The 22,351-nt window shown below is 35.1% G+C and overlaps 1 protein-coding gene across 2 annotated transcripts in view; it reads right to left on the bottom strand.

Annotated features, from left to right (window-relative positions):
• Nucleotides 1-22,351, bottom strand: part of CNTN3 (contactin 3) — a 449,736-nt gene that overhangs the window by 38,271 nt on the left and 389,114 nt on the right. For both annotated transcript variants that reach the window (XM_069084081.1, XM_069084082.1), the window contains 3 exons: nucleotides 3,066-3,183; nucleotides 1,495-1,653; nucleotides 1,249-1,398 (listed from right to left, as the gene is read on the bottom strand). In XM_069084081.1, coding sequence (XP_068940182.1) covers nucleotides 1,249-1,398; nucleotides 1,495-1,653; nucleotides 3,066-3,183 — 427 coding nt within the window. The remainder of the gene's footprint in view (nucleotides 1-1,248; nucleotides 1,399-1,494; nucleotides 1,654-3,065; nucleotides 3,184-22,351) is intronic.

Here is a 22,351-nt window from a genome sequence, read left to right as displayed (position 1 = left end):
GGAGAAGGGAGAAACTTGAGGCAGAAAGAATAATTAGAAGGATACTACAATAATCTAGGGATGAGATGATTGTAGCCTGAGCTGGAGTGGTGGCTATGTAAACGGTGAGAAGGTAGACATATAGAATAGCTATAATAGCTAACATTTATGTAGTGCTTACAATGGACCAGGCATTGGTTTACAATTATTATCTTATATCATCTTTTTCTCATCCTTCCCCCTCATAACAATAACAGTTGCATTTGAGAAGTCTTAGGGACATCTGGCTTGGTGATACATAACTAATTCAGGAGGGAGACTGGTTGAGGATATAGATTTAAGAATCTGTACATAGTGATGATAATCCATGGGAAACAATGCAATCACAAAACTAAAGAGTAGAAAAGGAAGATTTTAGAAAGACCAGGACAGATTCTTGGGGTGCATCTCTAGGTAGTAAATATGACATGGATGAAAGTCCAGCCCAGGAGATTCTGGAGCAGACAGGTAGGAGAGAGCAATGTCATGAAAACCTACAGAGGAGGGAGTATTCAGGAGAACATGGTCAATTATATCAAATGGTCAAATAAGGTAAGATTGGGGGAAAAAGGCTTTAGATGTGGCAATTTAGATATCACTGGTAACTTTGGAGATAGCTTGTTCAGTTAACTGATGGCATTGGAAGGTTTGGAAGAAAGTAAGAGGAAATGTATAAAAGGAGAAGCACATAATACAGACAGTTACCTCAAAGACTGGTCAAGAAGAGGGAGGGGTAAGAGGAGAGATCTGGGACAACAGATGGAGGCGATAGTTGCATCAAGATATTTATTTTCATTTTTTAAGGATGGGGGTACATTGGTTTCTCTGTAGGCAACAGAGAAGCAGATGATAGTAAGAAATTGAAGATTAGAGTAAGATGGTACTGATGAGAGAGGGGGCATTATCCTGCAGAACAAAGAGGGGTATCAGAAGCATACAAAGGGCTGGCCATAGCAAAGAGAAAAGCCACAAGTCCATAGAAGAGAAGGTGCTGGGAGTTTAGCTCTTGGTGATATGTGAGACAGAGAAGAGAAGGAACTCTTGGAGAAGGAACCCCTTTTTTGGGAAAAGGGGGTGAGGCATGAAGCAAGTCTTCAGTGTCACCATGGGGAAGGTTTGCCATATTCCATGATCCTACAAATGAACATTTTAATAGACTCAGAACTCAAAAGCTATTAACTTCTTATAAAACAATCCTGTCCTCCCCCCCAAAAACCAAAAACCACTAACCTGCCTCTTCAGTTCTTACTTTTTCTGAGGGTAAACTTGGTTCCCCACCTCCAATTTTGTTATTGGCTACAACGCGGAATTCATATTCCACCCAAGGATTTAAGTCCACCACTGTGGCTGTGAATGTTTTTCCATCGATGATATCAGGCACTATAAATAAATGGTTTGAAAACTAAGAATCCTTACTCTATAGTATAAGAATTTGAAATACAGCTCAATGGTAAGAATTTCTTTTTGTCTTGTTACCTGTTGTAACTATTTGCCAGCCCACTGAGAAAGGAGTCCGGGCTTGAATGACATACGATGTGACAGGGCTATGGTTGTCTGTACCTTCTTTCCAGGACAGTTGTGCTGTGGTGTCTGTTATTTCATCCACCTTAACACTTTCTGGTGGCCCAGGGGAACCTAGCCAAGACAGACAAAATAAAGAATTTTGTATTATATATAAAGGGATTCACTCTTGGAAGCCAACAAACAAGATTTTCATCTACTGGCCAGGGGATGAAATAGTCATGCTAATCTCTTCAGACACCTTTGTGTACATGAGTGCTAACTCTTCGAGAAGAGTTAAAGTCTAATACAAAAGAAAACAACACATAAGAGTACCCCTTGAATACCTCTGATGGATTCCAATTTCTCCAGCTCTTAGGGAAAAGGTCATTTAACTGGGAATAAAAATACCACTATTTCTTTTAACATGGATTGAAATTCTGTCTGTTGTTTGAAAAGTATGAAATCCAGTGGGGAAGGCAGTCATTCTGAGACTATAACATTAAGCGATTACAGATGTCACATTCTTTCTGAGACCTTTTTGCAGCAGGATCTTTGTACCTCTCCAAATTTGATGTCTTTTATTTCAGGCCCAACATCATCCAGTAATCTAGTAATGCATCTCTGTGGTCCACCAATTTGTTATCTAAAGCTGTTTTACCCTGGGATGTACTGGGGCAATTTTTCAGCACAGCAGCAAATCAGCACGGGAGAGCGGTGAGGTCTGTTTCCTAAAGCACATTCTAGAAAATCCTGATTCTTTTGGGGTGTATTAAAAAAAATACAAATACACTTCCAACACATCTCTGAGCTAATGGAATACTTAAAAACACATCATCTTAGCTTGTGACTGTGGAATACCAATTAAAGTGTGCAAGTACATATATAAAGATTTTTATTTCTTTAAATTAGTACCTGTCCTCTCAAACAACTTCATAATAGACTGCCATTAGATCTAAGTCAGAACAAATTCATACACTCAATTAGTTAAGTAGTTAATCAACATTTATAATGGAATGGAAGGGAATAGAAGGGGGGAGTAAACATGCATCACATGCCCAACTCTGTGCCAGACATTGTGTTAAGTGTTTTACAAATATTGTCTCATTCGATTCTCACAACAATCTTGGGAAGGAAGTGCTTCCAGGACCCCCATTTTACAGTTGAGGAAACCGAGTCAGAGAGCAGTAAAGAGACTCGTGTAGGGTCACACAACTATTAAGCATCTGGGGGCAGATCTGACCTTAAATCTTCCTAAAACCAGGCCCAGTGCTCTACCCACTGCACCATCTACCTATTAAGCACTTACTATGTGCCAGACATTATGTGCAGCCATGAGGATACAAAAAATCTGCCCTTAAGGAGCTACTAGTCTGACTGGTGAGTACAGGAAAATACAGTATTTACTGTAAACCAGTAAATACATTTGGAATATAACCATTATGAAGCAGAAATAAACAGAGTGAATAAACATGTGCTATTATTGTGCTCTATTCACTTAGAGATGATTAATTAAAGAAACAGAAAAAGTAGCTACTAACATTTACCTCTTACTATCAGCTCCGCTGCAGATGAAACACTGTCTACTTCTGTTTGTACCATACAAACATATTTCCCACTATGTTTTAACTGAATGTTCCGAATCATCAAATCACCCGAAGAACTCTGTTGAATAAACAGATATTGAACATCACTGTTTGAAAGCATAAATGACTCAGAAATGATGGAGACATTTCCTTAGCATAAAACAAGATCTTAGGGCCCAGAACTACACAATACAAATTAAAATCAAATTTTAAAAATACAGATTTTTTATAAGCCAACCAACAATTATACCCAGATATTTAAATGATTTAAAAAATAAAAATAAAAAAGATTTTGAAAGAAAACTCTTTTTAATGTTCACCATGGTTGCCTGGAAATGTGTTGATCTCTGAAATTCACTCAGGATAGATATCTAAATTTGATCAGAGCAGTATCACTTCCAATGTTATTTGAATGTTTTCTGCAATAATCCTAGTTGCATTATTGGGTGTGGCCATGCCAGAGGACTCTTGTTTTAAGGAGATGGTCTTTTTCTTCTTGTATCTAATGATAAAACCATCCCACTCAGAACAAAACCATCAGATTGCTTCAAGAAACTTTAATTTGTATTGGAACTACCTTGCTCTTCCCATTACATTATTTTGTACCAACATTATTTTTGTTTTTGAAATTTATTTTTTTAAAGATTTAAATCTTAGGTTTCCTTTCTATCAATTACAATGGTACACCTTATTTCATTTGCTCCTTTGTACTGGATCACCTTTTTTTATTTTTTTCTAGCTCAACACCTTCTAAATCATTCTATTAGGAAAAGTAAAGCATTTCTTTATTTTCTGAATAATGAATGCAGTACTACATGGGTACTGACACAAATGATTCACTTAACAACAACAACAACAAAATTGAGCTTAAAGCCAGGCTAAACCACATCTACAAAATTTAGGAAGAGCCCGTGCCAAACAAGAATAAACTTTTCAAACTCTACAGAAACTATCTATAAATACATTTATTGCCATACTTGTACCAATTAAAGGATCAAGATCTCTAAAATCTCATATTCTCTCATTTTTTATAATTAGTTTTAAATATGATTCAAGGTTTGTTTTTTTTAAGAGGTAAAATAATGCTTGCATGAGCTGGTTAATTGCAAGTTAGTCTCATAAAGCAATAGAACAGCATGAATTAAAATAATTCATAAAATAATAATCCTCTAATTTAGAGGGTCATGGAATTTTGGAAGTGGGAAAAAACGAGTACTTTGAGAATCATCTCAAATTAAAAAAAAAAATCTGTGAAATAACATGAGATGTAAAGAAATGGTTATGTTATAAATTCCATATGGACTATGTGTACATTGCCTGGGATAATGTGCCTATCCCTTCCCCTGAAATTGATCACCACATGGTCTACCTTCTAATAATTCACCTTTCTACATTTAGCTAGGCTAGTCCTCTGAAAGATTGTTTAAAGTATTTGCGAGTATGTAACTTGAAAGCTTTTTTATTTGGTCAGAGCTTTTGTAGTTTTGCCTACTGTAGTTTGCCGATTACCAACTGCCCACTGGCAACTGGAGAGCCTAGTATTACCTCCAAATCACAATGAAGAATGAAAGTAGGATTGGAGATGAAGAGGGCAATGAAAGATATTCATTGCTCAGAATGAGTTACTAAAAGAAGAAAAGGAATGAATGAGTAAGCCAAGAAGAGCACACTGGTTTCAATCTCTGTGGAAAAGTCATGGAAAACAACATTCAGAAATTTCTGCCAAAGATGAGGAATTGAGGGCCCTGCATTGGTTGGGGAAGGAGTCAACTTAATGAAGTTGCATATCCTTCAGTTTACCAAGAGTACTTTTTAATCTTAGATTTTCAATATCAAATCATCCAATACACATTTAGCAATCAGTTGCTAAATGCCAAGGAATGTCTTAAGAGACAAAAACAAATCAAGTAGGGTGCTTCTTGTCCTCAAGGAGTATATGCCCTCATTCTAGCAAGGAAATAATATTTACCTATGTAAATAAATGAGTATATTATTTAACTAATTAGGTAAATATTATTTCTTTACATAGGTATTTCCAAAGTAGGTAAGGGAGGGATACTAGCAGCTGGGGTCATGGATCAGAAAGGGATCAAGTAGGAAGTGAAATGCTTTATTGCAGTTTTATACAACATTCAGAATTTGGGAGGCAGCATGGTACATTGAATAAAGACAATATTAAAATTATAAAGATTTACATTCTAGTCCAGCCTCTGACACATAGCGTGACTCTGGAGAAATTGCTTAATTCCTCACTGTTTATAGCAGTATTGATTGGCATTGGTAGAGGAAATTGCCCCTCTTGGGGCTGATCCTAAAATGAAGGAATTGCTACCTGAATTTATCCCCATATTCAAATGGTTCCAACATCTCTGGGTGTGGATATTACCATAAATGACTGCAGTTATTACCCATCTGTGCCAGTCAGACTCAGCAATTCTCACTGACATATTCCCATTTGTTTTCCACAAAGAAGCCTGTGTGGTATTGGTCCAATGTTCTGGATGCCTTATTTTTTGAATGTTGTACTTTGTTTGACTCTTGTCAAAGTTCCTACCCAAGACTTTAGGGAATTAATGGGATGAAATTCAAGGCAGACAGACACCTCTATTACTCTAGTTCTGTAGCTCCTTATACTCACTATCTGTTCAATACTCTCTGAGTAATATTCATATTTAATTTTCTTTGGATATTGGAGAATTAATGAGTAACAGTTATAGAACAACTAGCAAAATGTTTGTTTTCAAAGTTTGGGTTTTTTCTCAAGTGAAAAGTTTTGGGTCATTAAAGGAACATTACCTTTTCCTGAATGGAATTCAGTCCCCTTTTCTGTTTAATTCTGAGCCCAACTTTTGTCTATTACAGCGTTTTTCTGATATACATACATACATACATACATGTAAATATATAGATACATGCACATGTAATAATCTCTGAAATAATGGTTCTCCATTTACTTATCTTTTCCTAATTTCCATTCTCAAATCTTCGATACTGGATATCTCATTCATATATTAAACTCAACATATCAAACCTTGAATCTTAAATTTAAATTCCCATTACATCTGGATATCTCATTCATATCTTAATCTCAATATAGGGAAACTTGAATTGAAAATCATGTTTTCCCCTAAAAATCTCTCTTCCTCTCAACTTTGATATTGTTGTCAAAGGCACTCCATCCTCCCAGTGACCTAGGCTTACAACCTAGGTATTTTCCCTGATTCTTCACTTTCTCTAATCCTCCAAAATCCAATCTGGTCTCTGATGCTATCAATCAACAATGATTTACCTATATAACATCTCATATAGTTCCCCTTCTCCCCCCAACACTCCTTATCATTACCTTTTTCTAGTCCCTTATCACTTTACATATGAACCACTACATTAGCCTTTTGGATAGTCTCCCTCCTTCATGTCCTTCCCATCTACTCAGTTATCACATTACTCTTCCTAAAGCACAGATCTGACAATTTTCATCACTTTTATTCAATAAGCTTTGATGGCTCCCTATTACCTCTGGGATGAAATAGAAAATCTTTTGTTGAGCATTCAAAGTCATTCATAAGTTAGGATGTTCCAATCTTCTTACATCTTACATACCCACTCTGCAACCCAGTGACACTGGCTTCCTCATTGTTTCTCAAATAAGACACTCACTCCATTTCCCATTTCTGAGCATGTTCATTGGCTGCTACCAATGTCTGGAATTCTCTCTTTCATCTCCATTTCCTGGTTTACTCTGGCTTCATTCAAGTTAAAATTTCTAGAAGAAGCCTTTTTCCCAATCCCCCTAGAGCTAGGATCTTCAAATTGATGATGTATATAGCTTGCTTATATGTCAGTATTTCCCCTATTAGACTATTAGTTCCTTGAGAGCATGTTCTGTCATTTTGTTTTTATTTTTTTATATCCAGTGCTTAACACCCTGGCACATAGTAGATGCTTAACAAATGCTTCTTGACTTGAAATGATCTATAACATATATATATATATATATATATATATATATGCATACACAGACACATATCGGAGAAATACTCCACATTGACAATTTGAAATCAGAATTTAATATATGCATATGTATATATATGCAAATATATGCATATATGTATACATTTCATTTTTATGATAAAATAGAATGCAAATAGAAGAAATCTTACAGTCACAAGGTACATGATTTAATAAGCTTAACTGATAAAAACAATTCTTCCAATGAACCTACCAAATACTTGATTAATCAACAGGTGGAGATATATGGAAGCTGAGGGCCATACCTGGTTTGGAATATGAACTGATTTACAATGTAAATTTTTTTGCAAACTCTTCTGATGATGAATAATGGAAAACTATAAGCAGTATTGCTATATAAAACTGAAAGAAGCCATGGAAGTAAAAACCAGTTTAAAGAAAGCTTGGTGGATACCTAAATACATAAAATTACCTCTACTGCATTTAATTATGAAAATGAAATGATAAAACCAAAATAGGATGATGACAAAAATGATTTGCAACAGTTTTTTTTTAACAAACACCTTTAACTATGAAGGAAAATGGAGCCATTATATTTAGACCCTAATATCAGAGTTCAGAGTAAGGCAGTTAGGTAGTGTAGCAAATAGAATGCTGGGCCTGGAGTTAGGAAGACTCATCTTCATGAGTTCACATCTGGCCTCAGACACTTACTAGCTGTGTGACTCTGGTCAAGTCATTTAACACTATTTGACTAATCTCTTCATCTATAAAATGACCTGGAGATGGAAATGGCAAACCACTCTAGAATCTTTGCCAAGAAAATCCCAAATGGAGTCATGAAGAGTTAGACACAAGTGAAACAAATGAACAACAATAAAAACATCAGAATTTTGGTTGCACTTAAATGTTAATTAATTAAATGGTACTAATTAAATTAATGGTACTAAGGAATTAAACATGGTACTAAGGATAATTTGGATGGTGAAGCACCAAGTTTTAGATTACACCAAGTTTGCAAAGAGAAAATTTACACTGGAGAGTAGAACATAATTGTGAGGGTGCTGAAGAATTAATTCACAATGTTTCTTAGAAACAAGACCAAAGTCAAGGCTGACAATACCTTGATCTAGCACTGTGTGCACTGACAGAAGAAGAATCAACACCAGTGAAGTCAGAAGTCTACCAGCATACAAATGTACTCTGTAATATTAAATTTTTGACATCAAATAATCAATCGTTTACTAAGCTTCTACTCTGTGCTGGTCATTCAACAAGAGAAAAAAAAATGGAAACTTTGCCTGGCTTCAAAGAGTACATATTCATGCAATTTAGAAAGTAGTATAGATTTATTAATTTGTTCAAAAAGTGTGACCATGAGAACATGAACAGCTACCAATTAAATGTTTGCCATCTTCTCAATAGTCTCATTAACTAACAACCATGGAGAAAATTCTGCCACAGCACCCCACTGTCCTGACTAGTAACTATCTCTCCTAGAGCACTATTTCAGGAAAGCCCCAAACACCATGTTTCCCTTCACTCTCAGCCCTCTAGCCATCTCTTCCCCATAAACATAAACTCTATCACCATTCTGGAACATTGCAAAATCTTATATATGAGATCAATTAACTCTCAATATATCAGAATAGCCATTTATACTTAAAAATGCATTAAAGGGTACCTTTTTTATCATTTTGTGATATATAGACAAACTGTAGAAGTTATCTGTGTACATACAACACAAACACAAACACACACACACACACACACACACACACACACACACACATGGGTAAGGCATGTCCAGTACCATGATATAGCAATCAAATCGGATGAATGTAGGAATATATATTTAATAACTCTAATTGCACAAACTTTCAAAAACAGTTGCTTGTAAATTAATCTCTCAAATTTAACCTTTTCCCTCTTTTCAAAGGTTTTTTAGTTTTAAAGGAATCATCCTCAAAGAAAAATCTTCATTACTGTCTGACCTTTGGAAGGTTTTCCTGTCTTCTCACCTTGACATATACTGGAGGCAGAATATTGTTTCAAAGAGGTTTTTTTTATTTATTTCCAGTGAAGTCAAGCAGTTTTACTATCAAATAATATCAAGGAAAGTATTCCTAGGGGTAAGTTTTTATTTCTCCCTTTTCTTATTGATTTCTTTGAAAATGAGTAGTCAGGTAAAGAAGCCATATCAATAACTTTTATTTTATAGGATAGGAACTGGATCTGTATATTAGTATTAAATATTTTCTCAAAAACAACTTTGAGCTATAATTACTCAAACATGTTTATCAATTATTAACTTATAAATTAATTAATTTTGACACTAACATTTTTTCAATGTAACAGAATTATTTTCAGTCTCTTCTTCATGTTCTCATCAAGAAAAAGAGGAGGAAGAAGAGGAGGTTGAGGAAATGTTTAGGACTTGATCCTTCTATGACTACTCATAAATGTTATTCTTTTAAACAAAACTTATATGCAATGAATATGACATGTGCAAACAAATTCATAACCCACATCATCTTTGAAATGTTAAGAGAATTATCATCTGTATCCATAATGATGAGGAACTGTGAACTATTATCTTTGGACTGATTTCCCTGTGATTTTATTTTTAAATGAAGATTTAAAAATTGAGATGCAATTGGAAGGTTCTTTGTGTTCATAAGGAAAAATGTTTCAAATTAAGATCTATTTATGTGAAAATAATCAAATGGGTTATTCTTAATTATATGGATACTAATGGATGCCGTGATAGGTAACTTACAATGGAAAACTACAGCTTCAAAATCAATGTTGGAAGAAGAAAACTTCTGAAGGAAGAAATGCCAATCCAATATGGACCTTTAAAATAACAAATTATGGGCAAAAACATGTATTTTAATAAGGATTCTGAATGGAATGCTCTAGTGCATTGTCAAAAGCACAATTTCCTAACTCAAAAAAAAAAATACTTTGCCGTTCAGGTAGCAAGGTTGAATGGGTGGTTCTTTTTCCTTTTTATCACTGTAAACACCATATTATCGTCTAGCTTCCGATATTCATCATGCAACATTTCACCCCATTGCCTCTAAACCTTGACATCCCATGTCAATCATTTCCAGATGTCTTGGAAGTAGCTGGAACAGCACAATATTTCAGCACTACAGTTCATGATATCAACTGCCAAGGTTCAATCAATCAATCAACAAGCTTTTATTAAACACTTACTATGTGGCAGACATTGAGGTAAGTGTACTGAGGTTACAAAGAAAAAAAGCCACTTAGAATGAGCAAATAGATGCAGGCTCACAACTGCATCTTGGGCTACCCAAATGAAATTTTTTCTGAAAAATGATGATGAAGGCAGCAACAACTTCACCTTTTCCAAAACAAATCAAGTTGACAGAAGGAAGAGAAATAATTGGCATTCACTGAAGCATGGTTTTAGCATTGAAAGCAATTTTTAATGTTTTCTAACAATAATCCCTAGCATTTATATTGTGCTTTAAGTTTTATGAAGCACTTAATATATGCTATCTTATTTAATTCTCACAACAACCCTATCAGGTAGACATTATGACCTTCATTTTACAGATGAGGAAACTGAGATTGCAAGAAGTTATGTGACTTGCCCAAGGTCACATGGCTAAGTAAGTTGCGGGCAAAGAATTTGAAATCGTATTTTCCTGTCTCCAAGGCCAGCACTATCCACTAAAGCCACCTAGCTCCCTTAACTTCAGTTCTCATTTGGTTGATTGCCTAAACAGATGATGACAAGGAATTGCATGTTTTAAAACCAAAAATAATGTAATCTTTTCACCAATGGATTATTCAGGGAAAGTAATCTGATGTGGTTATTAAAATACTGACATATTAGGGGTTACTAGGTGGTGCAGTGAATAGACCACCAGCCCTGGAGTCAGGAGGACCTGAGATCAAATTTGACCTCAGACACTTACCACAAAAAACTAGCCATGTGATGTTGGGCAAGTCACCTAACCCCAATTGTCCTACCTTTCCCCCTCCAAAAACAAAGCAAAAAAGTAAAATAAAAAAGAAAATAATGACATTGAAAATTTCAAGAACTATTTCTTAGGCTCCCTTAAATGTTATGTAGGCCATATTGAGTCTAGGGATCAGTGACAGTATAAGCATTTCTACTTAACATCAATTCACATAACAACTTATAAACTCAATGGAAAACTGTGTGAGACAATGAATATTCCTTTATGGATAGAATGTGAGCAACATTATTATTCACATTAGTACCCAGCAAAGTACATATATATATTATAGTAAATGATTATTATTTCATTCATTAATCCATTTGTTCAAGCTTCAAGTCATATTCATTTCAAGTGGCTTTGTCTTTATTTTTATACAGTAGTTTCAGTAAAATAAGGTTAGCAAAAGCCGATATTGTTATAAGAATTGCTAAGATTCTAAGCATTATAAATTTTAGAGATGGAAATTACCACAGAGATCTTCTAGTTCAGACTTTATCTTAAACATGAGGAAGCTGAGGGACATACTTATGATTTTCATCATAATCACAGAGGTTCCCATAACACCTATGACAATGTCCCTGTGTGAGAGAGGTCGATTCCAGAGTTAAACACTGTCTCACTACTGTTGCAAGCTATCAGATCTTTTCAATCTTAAAGTCACATTGAAAATGATGGATGACTTGACTTAAGATTATTCTTTGGCCATCAATAGACTGCTCTCCTGGCAACATGCCTGATCTAACATACTCAAGTTGATGAAAAGGAAACACTATATAAAATCAAACAAGGTTTGCTACTGTGAGGAAAGTCCAACCCACCCACATTTTCAGACAGCTGGTTTTAAAAACTGGAATGAAAGGCAATGAAGTATACATTCCCCATATTTTTTTTTCTTATTCATATTTGAATCAATTGAATTTAATAGTTAAATTTCTTATAAATGGGCTGATGTCTTTTCAAAAATTAGAGCAAGGAGCTCTAGGGAAAAAAGGAAAGGGTGTCACCAACATTTTCTTGTGAGATATTTCATTTATGTATGTGCTTTGGTAGAAATGCACCAATCAACCAAAGACCTCTAGATACTTATTTTAAAATATAAAAATGTAAATACATACACATATATGTATATATATACATTTATACATAAAAATACACATTCATACTACATACATACACACAAATTATATATAGTAGAATACTGACAGCTTAAAATATTAAAAATAATATGGAGAGATTTATCATGATTAAATATATTTGGGTTTCAATGAACAGAATGAATATCATAAAGCACCTCCATGTTTTTCTGTCTCCATTCTTTTGTCAAAATAGCCATAAGTTTCCTTGCTACATTTTCATCCAACTTTTGTTATACTTATTTAAGTGTCTTCTCCCCTCCATACCAAGAAGGTCTAAAGACTGTGTCTTCTTTGGTTCCACAAATAACCTTGGCTTTAGTAGGCAATTAATAAAAAGAGCTGATTATTTTGATACTTCAATGGTATCACATATTCACTGATAGGGTATTCCCTCCAGCAATAACCTGGTGACCCATTCACACTTTCTCATTCTATGTGTGTCTAATCAATTTCCCCACAAAATCTCCATAAGCACTCCAATCAGAATCAAGAGGCCTTCTTCTCTATTTTATGAGATTGTGAATATATTCACACAATGGTAGGATACACTCAGTAATCACACATTGTATGGCTGTCATTCCTTGCTCTTGCTACAGGAGCAATCTACCTCACTCTCCGATGCGCATAAGCCTCTGTGATTACATAATTCATGCCTGAGTGTTTCTTCATCACTAACATGTTGGACCCTACATGTACCACTTCTACAAGTCTCCATGACCTGTAGAAATCCATGACTTAGCATCATGAAACATCACTGGATCCACACTGATGTTAGAAAGATGAGTACTTGTTTCAGGGAATAACTTGGAGCTCCTAGAAGTATTGAACACTTTCTCAAACGGAGTCCAATTTATCCTGCTTCTCTTGTTCAATCTTGGGCCTAGTCCAGTGTCATACTCAGTTTTTCCCAATTTTTTATTGATTAATTTTTCCTTCCAATTGCATATCATCAACACATTCTTCTTCCACTTGTTTTCTCCTGTGTGGATGGCTGAGCTGAATAAAATATCTAGGAACCAATGTACCAAGATATACTCAGGGTTTATGTGACTACAATTGCAAAACACCACATAGAAATAAAACAAATAATTGAAGAGTTATTCTTTTATCTTCTTGGATCATATTCAATACAATAAAAATGATGATTGTCCCTAAATTAAGTGACATATTTAGCACAGAAACTATGAAATTGTACTACTTTATGGAAGATAACAAAATAATAATGAAATCCATCTTGGGAGAAAAAGATCAAGAATCTCAAGTGAAATAACTTTTTGGTTTTTTTCCTTTTTTTAAATTTATTTATTTATTTTTAGTTTTCAGCATCCATTTCCATAAGATTTTGAGTTACAGTTTTTTCTCCACATCTTTCCCCTACCCCTACCCCAAGATAGCAGGCCTACTGAATACCCCTTCTCCCAATCTGTTCTCTTTTATACCCTCCCAGTCCCCACTTTTTCTTTCTAGGAGGGCAAGATGAATTTCTATACCTCAGTGCCTGTATATGTTATTTCCCAGTTGCATGTAAAAACCAATTTTTTTAAACATTTCTTATTTAAACTTTGAGTTCCAGATTGGTTTTTTTTTTCTAAAAGTAATAATGGGGACTAAGCATTATCAGATATTAAAAATTATCAAGGAGATAGTAATCATCAAAATGATTTGGTCCTAGTTAAAAAGAAAAAGGCAATCCCATCAGTGTCAAAGTCTGGATAAACTAGAAACAAAGGCAATTGAAGTAGAGAGGGTCACTGTGTGAAAAGCATTTGCATGAAGAAAATCAATGCAACTAAAATTGTTAGAGGTTGTTAAATGTTAAGAGTGAGCATTTTAACCTCAGAAATTAGGCAAATGTAAATCAGGGCTTGATTCACTGTTTGGTTGATTACTTAGATTTAATATAGTGGTGGAGAAAACATTAATAATAATAAACTTTGGATTGTGTCCTTCATTTTTTTTCTGAGGAAACCCCTTTTAGCACATCACTGGGTTTTGGTCTACAGACATGTATAAATTAAGAAGGGACTTAGGTTTTGCCCAAATTTTGTTGACAGCTTTAAGTGGCTAGAATAATCCCTTCAAAGTGGTTGACTTAGCTAATTAGGGTGTAATGGCTATCATTAGTGGGACCCTGAGCAAAGGAAATTTCCTCCTTTAGGTGGGTCAAGAACATTTCTCCTATCTGAGGGAGAAAAGATATTCAGGGTTTTCAAATGATAGCATCTGAAATTTGTGAGTGAAAGTTTTCTGTAAGGGAAGGGAAGTTACAGTATCAATGATTTAGAAAGTGAAGAAAACCGAGAAGTCATCTAGAATGTATACGGAAACTGAAGCATCAAGAACCTACAGGAGTGACTCAATGTCACACAGATGATAAATGTCAGAGGTGAGATTTGAACTTGGGGCCTCTGTCTCCAAATCTTGTTCTCTTCTGATTGTGCCATAGGGTTTCCTAATCTGGTAATGCATCATTACAGCTGTGTTGCAGTATCCCTGTCCTGGGCTCCCTTCTCTCCTACCCCCTTATCTACAACAATATTTGCCCAGGTATATCCATTTATTTTACTTTAATTTTTATGATGTGTGTGGCCAGTTATATATTTGCAGTTTATTATAACTTTTGGAGTAAGACGTTTGTCTAAACCTAATTTAGGACAAACTGCATATATAGAAAACCAAAGGTGTACTAAAGTCTGGCACTGTGCATGAGGAGAGGGAGAGAGAGAGGGAGAGAGACACAGAGAGAGAGAGAGACAGAGGCAGAGAGAGAGACAGAGAGAGACAAAAACAGAGAGACAGAGACACAGAGAGACAGAGACAGAGAAACAGAGACAGAGAGACAGAGAGAGAGAGATAGAGACAGAATTATCTTTATTACAAATGGTCTTCCTAAATTTGCCTTGGCTTTTCCACTATGTAGATAGATAATTCTCAGAACTACATATCCACCCTCCAGTCTCCTCCTCAACTCCAGTCTTGCATTAATAATTTCCCATTAGATACCTCCAACTTAATGTCCCGTAAACATCTCAAACTAAACATGTCCAAAAGAGAACTCAGGCAAAGTCCTATAGAGTGAGAAAGTCCAGTAGAGTAAGACAGAAAAACAGAAGTCATCTAATGATATGTACAAAGAATGCCCATGGGTGAAAAGACATCTTATTTGGGTCCTTCCATAATGACATTTTTTTCTCCCTTAAAACAAACAAACAAACAAACCCAACACAAGTATTTTGCAATATTGTGAATAATGTGTTTTGTAAATGGAAAGTCCTAAATATAGAGATTTTCAGATTTCATGGGAGTTGGGTTATACAAGCTGAAACAAATGAGAAATTCCATTCTTTCCCTTTCCTTGTTAGTGTAGATAATCCTTGGCACTTTGCTCAATATATCTATACTTTTGAGTTTATAGGTTCCCTGTGTTCCTAGAATGTCAAAGGTAATTGAATTTGACCTCTGCTTATGTTATAAATCTAAGCCTTCCTTTCTTAGTCATATCAGGAAGAGATTATATCTTGATAACTCTTCATGATCAGTATTTTTCTGTGAAAAGAACAGGGGAAAGAAACCTGAAGTGGCCACAAGATAAGGGAGGAAGTAAGCCTGCTACAGCATCCAGCTTCATTGGAAGATCTTAAAATAGTTTAACAATATTAAATATAAAGTATCAAAAGATTTGTACCTATTCTTCACACTATTAACTTTAGAAAATCTTTTAATTGAACCCTGACACAATTATCAGAGGAGAAGTAACTGGATGAAGAAAGCATAAGAATCTAGCTCAAAAAATGTCAAAACGTCCCTAGGGTTCAGATTCCCAATTTTATTCTATCATTCTATTACTCTAATTCTCTTAACATCTGCTAAGAAAAAGAAATCATTTGGGAATTTCCCTTCATAATAATGTATATTGATCAAAGAAGCTCATATTTACTTTTGGCTTTGTAGCTTACAAAATAATTTTCTGAATATAGTGCCATTGAGGAGAATGGGAAAAATGCCATTATCCTAATTTTACATATGGGGAAACTGAGGCTCTCAGAGTTTAAGTGACAGGTCCAGTTATACAATCAATATGTGTAGATCCAGGAGTGCCACCCTGGTTTCCTAACTAATTCAGTGATCTTTCCAATATGCTTAGGTTGCCTAGATATGAAAATAAATGGATGCAAATAGTAATAATCTAGTTAATGAGGGAAGTTTTTAATTAAATTGTGACTTTTAATTAAATAAATATGCTTGGTCCCAAATAATTATTCAAAACCTAATCACAAACTGATGTTTAGGATTAATTTTTGCATATACAAATATAATTAACTTCTTTTCAAACTCAAAAGAAAAAAGAAAAAAGTCTTAAGAAATAAAACAAATATGAGTGACTGCATTATAGTAGCACCACACAAAGGGTTGATTTTTAAAACAATTTTCCCTTTTGTACTGACAAAAGCTAAACAGTTTAACTCAAGCTGAGAAGGTGCCTGTGAGAATTACAGTTGTTTTTGACTGTAGGGGTAGTAGTTGTAATGAAATGAAAATTCAAAACCAAGAAATGAAGTTGAAAAAAATGAGCAAACAACAAATAGAAAAGAACCAAACAATAAAAAGGATAGTTATGTCAATTACTGTTTCAATTATTATCAATATTATTGTTTTTGTTGTTCGGTTGTATTCAACTCTTTGTGACCCCATACATCTAACTGTCCATGAAGTTTTCTTAGCAAAGATACTACAGTTATTTGCCATTTTCTTAGCCAGTAAATTAAGGCAAACAGAGTTTAAGTGACTTGCCCAGGGTCACACACCTAGTAAGTGTCTGAGAAGACATTTGAACTCAGGTCTTCCTGACTCTGAACTCAGCTCAGTGCTCCATCCACTGAGACATCTAGCCACCCATTATTACTATAGTTAACATTTTTATTGTGATTTAGTTTTAATCATGTTGTCTCATTTGACACTGACAATTACAATCCTATGAGCTATTAATGTCTCCACTGTATAGCTTAGGAAACTGAGGTTTGGGGGGACAGGGGTGATCTGCTGCCTCCAGGTCACATGTGTCTTGAGTTTAGGGAGCTTACAAGAGTCATATGCGTGTGTGTGCGTGTGTGTGTGTATATATATATATATATATGAGACAGACTCAAAACCAAGTCTTCTACCCTGCAAGGTCAGCAATGCATATTCTACCTCAAGGTGCCTATGTGTAGATAAATCATAAAAAGTGATTTGGTTAAATAAATCAATCTGGCTAATAGCATGGTGGACTTGCAACAAGTTCTTTATCTGCCCCCTTCCCCCACCCCACCTCCACCCATGCATTATAATTGATCATTAATTCATTCACAAACTGAGAAACAGGGCAGTTTAGATCCATAGACTATTTCTATCGTGTGGCCCTATTCAAAGACAACTTACAAGTATAGGTCAGTTTACAAAGCCTGTTACTATGGTGACATGGAATAGTTCATGAAGTATTTACCTTGGAGTCAGGAAAACCCGAGTCCCAGTTCTTCCTCTGTCACATACCAGCTTTGTGACTCTAAGCAAGTCATTTAACTTCCCCATGACCCAGGTAACCCCCTAAGGCTATATGGTGAGATATTAAGAATACCATGTGAAAGGTCAGAGAGAAACCCAGCGCTCCCACAACAACTTCAGTGAATATCTGAAAAGGGTTGTAGAAAGACTAATTATAGGAAAATGAAAAGACATGGAAGTAGGCTCCTTTGTCCAGTTAAAAACTGTACAAAAAGACAGCACAAAGAAGGCAGAGGCTGGTTTGTTGTAATGATTCACTCATTCAGTTGTGTCTGACTCTTTGTGACCCCTCAGATCATGCACAACAGAGCCATCTGTCCTCTACTTTCTCCCTAAGTCTGTCCAAGCTCACGTTTGTTGCTTCCATGACACTATCTATCCATCTCATCTTTTGCCATGCCATTCTCCTTTTCCCTTCAATCTTTCCAACATCAGAGTCTTTTCCAATACTTCCTATCTTTTCATTATATGACCAAAGTATTTAAGCTCAACTTCAGTATTTGACCTTTCAATGAAGAGTCAGAGTTAGTTTCTTTAAGTACTGACTGATTTGATCACTTTGCTATCCAAGGGACTTTCAAAAGTCTCCTCCAGAACTACTGTTAGAAAATCCTGCAGTGGCATGTCATTTCTTTCTCCATTAAATCACCCTTTACCAGAACACATCACTATGACCAATCTCTCTTGGGTAACCATGCATGGCATAGCTCATAGCTTCAGAGCTACCCAAGTCCCTTTACCCCAACAAGGCAGTGATTCAGAAGGGGAAAGACTGGCAGGGGAGTCTAACTAAAGAAGTCAGATCAATCACTATTAAACATGGAATGGGCATGGTGAGGGAGAAAAGGGTTCAAATCAGAGAAACCAACTTGTATTCCAGTAACCTAACAAAAAGCTAGTGAAGATAATGAGGAGTGTGGAGAGAACACTCACTTAAGTACGGACATCATGAGCCAGTACCACCTCCAATAATTGGACATGATGCCAGATTCTATCCTCCTGACCTCCATGAGCAATGCATTGAGATATTTGAGTCCTCAGATCTCTGTGCAGGGCCCTACAGTACAAGGAAGAGTTCACTCAGTGCTCTTGCACCTCCACAGGGGACTGATGGGAACACAGTAGAGTTGGTAGAACCAGCTCCTTCTGAGGATTTTGCAAAGAGGAAAAAAAATGTAGCTTTAAATGAAGTTTTAATCCACAGTGGCCACAAAGCAGACTGAGATACAACCTGGATTTGAGGCAGAGGATGGCACCTGATATCAGAAACTCCATTCAGATTATGGTGCCCACCTGACCATATAGGTCAAAGCCAAGCAATGCCAAGTCAACCTACTAAGGAATCCAAAAGTGGAATGACTTAAACACAAAATCCAAACTAAAAAATTGACACTGAAAATACGAGTAAACAAAAATTATGAGTAAACTGAATGCTACAGAAAAGTCAAAAGAGTTAAAAGCAGAAAAAGGGAGAAGACTCAGAAGAAATTCAAGGGGAACCTTGGAGAGGTGAAAAAAATGGTTTGACCTTAAAGACTACAAGAAAGACTAAAAGAAATTAGATGAAATGAGAGTTTAGAAGGAAAAAAATTGAAAGAAAACTTAAACAATTAAGATCAGATAGTAGAAAACCTTACCAAAGCAATGTTTTAGTGGACTTCTTAAGAATTAAAATGGAACAAAAATAATTCAGTGACTCTGAGGCAACCAAGAATATTAGAACACAGTCAAAAGATCTTTTAAAAAAAATGAAGAAAATGTAAGGTATCTATCTACTATCAAAGACAGCCGACCAGGAAGACAGATAAAGGAGGAATAATTTAAGAATCATCAGATACCCTGATAACCATGACCAAATAAATAAACCTACATGCCATAGTTCAAGAAATCATAAAAGAAAACTTCCCAGAGCTACTGGAAACAAAGAGCAAATGCAGAGCAAAATAGCAAAATTCTAATATCTGAGAACCTTAGTATGATCCTTTAATATTTGGATATGTTTAACAGAAACCACAATAATAAGAAAAAAGAATTAAAGAACTTGATTGAATTTAAGAAGAGTTAGATATGATGGATTTCTGACAATTAATTAATAGCAATATATTGGGGTATACATAATTCTCTTTAGCTCCTGGAACATTTGCAGGAATTGTCCATGTATTTGTTCTTAAAAATCTCATAAACAAATGCAGCAAAGTGGAACTCTGAAAAATATCTTTTTCTTAAACATAATACAATACAAATTGTAATAAAGAATAATGGATTTAAACCTCAATGGCATCCTAATGAAATAATCCTAAAGAACTGGTGGGTCAAAAAATAATTCATAGAAACAACGAGCAGTTACATTAAAGAAAATAACTATACCGAGATGCCACAGAAAACTTTTCTGATACCACTCAAGCTGTCCTGATGTGAAATACCTGTTTCTGAATTACTCTCTTTTGTTTTTTGTCATACCTCTCTGACCACTTCTCTGTTTCCTTTCCTGGATCTTCTTCTAGGTGAGACCAGTGTCTTCAAGGTCTTCTCCTGAGCCCTCTTTTCTTCTCCCTTCTTATGATTTCACTTGCTGATCTTATCAGCTCCTTTGGATTCAGTTATCATCTTTATGCTAATTATTCACAGAATAATTTACTCAGCCCTGATCTCTCTCCTGACTTCTAGTCTTGCATATAAAACTGCTTACTGCATATCTCAGATATCTTGTAGCCCTCTTAAACTCAACATTTCCAGAACTGAACTCATGTATTTCTCCCTCCAAAAGTCACAATTTTTTTAAATGAAAAACTAGAAATTCTGAAAATTAAAGAAAATGTGGGCATTTTAAAACAAAAAAAAATAAAACTTGGAGCAGAATTTTCTAAATTAAAATGTTTTCACACAAAAAGTAATATGGTTAGAAAGGAAATAATTGGGGGAAAATCCTCATAACAAATTTAACTGATACTGACTTGCTATATAGGCAATTGATTTAAATTTATAAGAATAAGATCCATTTACCAATGGATAAATGATCAAAGGATATAAACAGGAGGTACCCAAGAAAACTAAACCATTAACAATATATAAAATGCAACAAACAATTAATAAGAGAAACACAAATTAAAACCTACTCCCAGTAGTTTGGCCAAGATGACAAAAAAAAGGAAAAAAGAAAAAAGCTCTTACTAGAGGGACTTTGGGAGGACAGAAACAATTACTCAGACTGTGAAGCTGTGAATTTCATTCCACAATCAGGTATTCAATGTGGAACTATATCCCCATGAAATTCAGTAAAATGTGCAAACTTATTTACTCAAACACAATAGGCATAAATCTTGGAGAAAAATACACATATGTTTGTGTGTATGTATATATACATATATGTATGTATGTATAATCTAATTTATGTAAGTTAGCACTTATACAACCCAGGAACTAAACTACTAACTGAGAATACAAATACCAGCAAGCAAGATAATCCCTCCCCTCAAGCAGATTACAGTCAAATAGGGGAGGGATGGGGAGAGACAACATAAAAAAGCAGGATAATCATATAAACCAAATGACCATAAAGCAGAGATAGCAACTGGATAGGAATTGAATTTGTGGAATGCTTCTGGGAAAGACAAGACATAAATCCATCTATCAGAACCCAGTCACAGGGTCAGAATTTGGGATCTGAAGGAAAGGATATGAAGAGGATTATTGAAATGTAAGTGACATATTTTGGAATAAACAGGATAAATGCTCATGTCTGATTATTATTGTCTAGCATATAACTATTTTTTAAGGGACGTAATAACAAAGGGAATTCCTCACCAGGAGCTGCCTGAGATATGAAATCACAGGTCTGGCAAAACAAAAACAAAACCTGTGCACCTGTGTAATAAGATACCTATTATTGGGTTGTTTTCTGTTTTTAAACCTATAACTAGGGAAATACACTTAATACAGCTTTAGCTATCATCTTTGTCTTTCTCTTCCTTCCAATCATGTCTGCATTTCCTTCCAGCAGGTCTTTCTGCCTTCAGTCTGTTAAATTTTTTGACAATGTTACTTAATACTTGGCTGTTGTGTTTAAATTTGTGACAGGTTTTCTTTACTTTCATATACATGCATACCCAAAAGACACCCCCATTTCCACACTGGAAGTGCCTTAGGCCTTTTAAATCACATTATTGAGAACTCTATCCCTTAAGAAAAAAACAAAACAAAACAACTTGTATAACTTTAAGTATATGCTACCTCTCTGAACTATTGAAAAGGTTATCATTTATTAATACTCTTAAGATTATAGTCAAAACAAAACAAAAATTTTACTGATAGCTCAGGTTTTATTAAGAGAGGCAGAGTTTTCAGCATTAAGGAGGTGGTAATTCTATCACTCTGTCCTGGTGAGGCCATTCATATCTGGAGTATTCTGGTCAGTTTTGGTACCAAATTTAGGAAGGACATCAATAGGGTAAAGTGAATGGGGAGGAAGGTGATTAAGCAAAAGCCTTAAGATCATGGCATATACTATAACAACAACTACTACTACTACCACTACTACTACTACTACTACTACCACTACTACTACTACTACTACTACTACTACTACTACTACTACTACTAC

Source organism: Petaurus breviceps, unplaced genomic scaffold, assembly GCF_028583685.1.
Source record: "Petaurus breviceps papuanus isolate PSGF00001 unplaced genomic scaffold, PetGlider_PUasm1.0 174, whole genome shotgun sequence".
NCBI classification, from domain to species: domain Eukaryota; kingdom Metazoa; phylum Chordata; class Mammalia; order Diprotodontia; family Petauridae; genus Petaurus; species Petaurus breviceps.
Note: the sequence above shows the minus strand (reverse complement) of the source record. Positions and strands in the feature narration are given on the sequence as shown.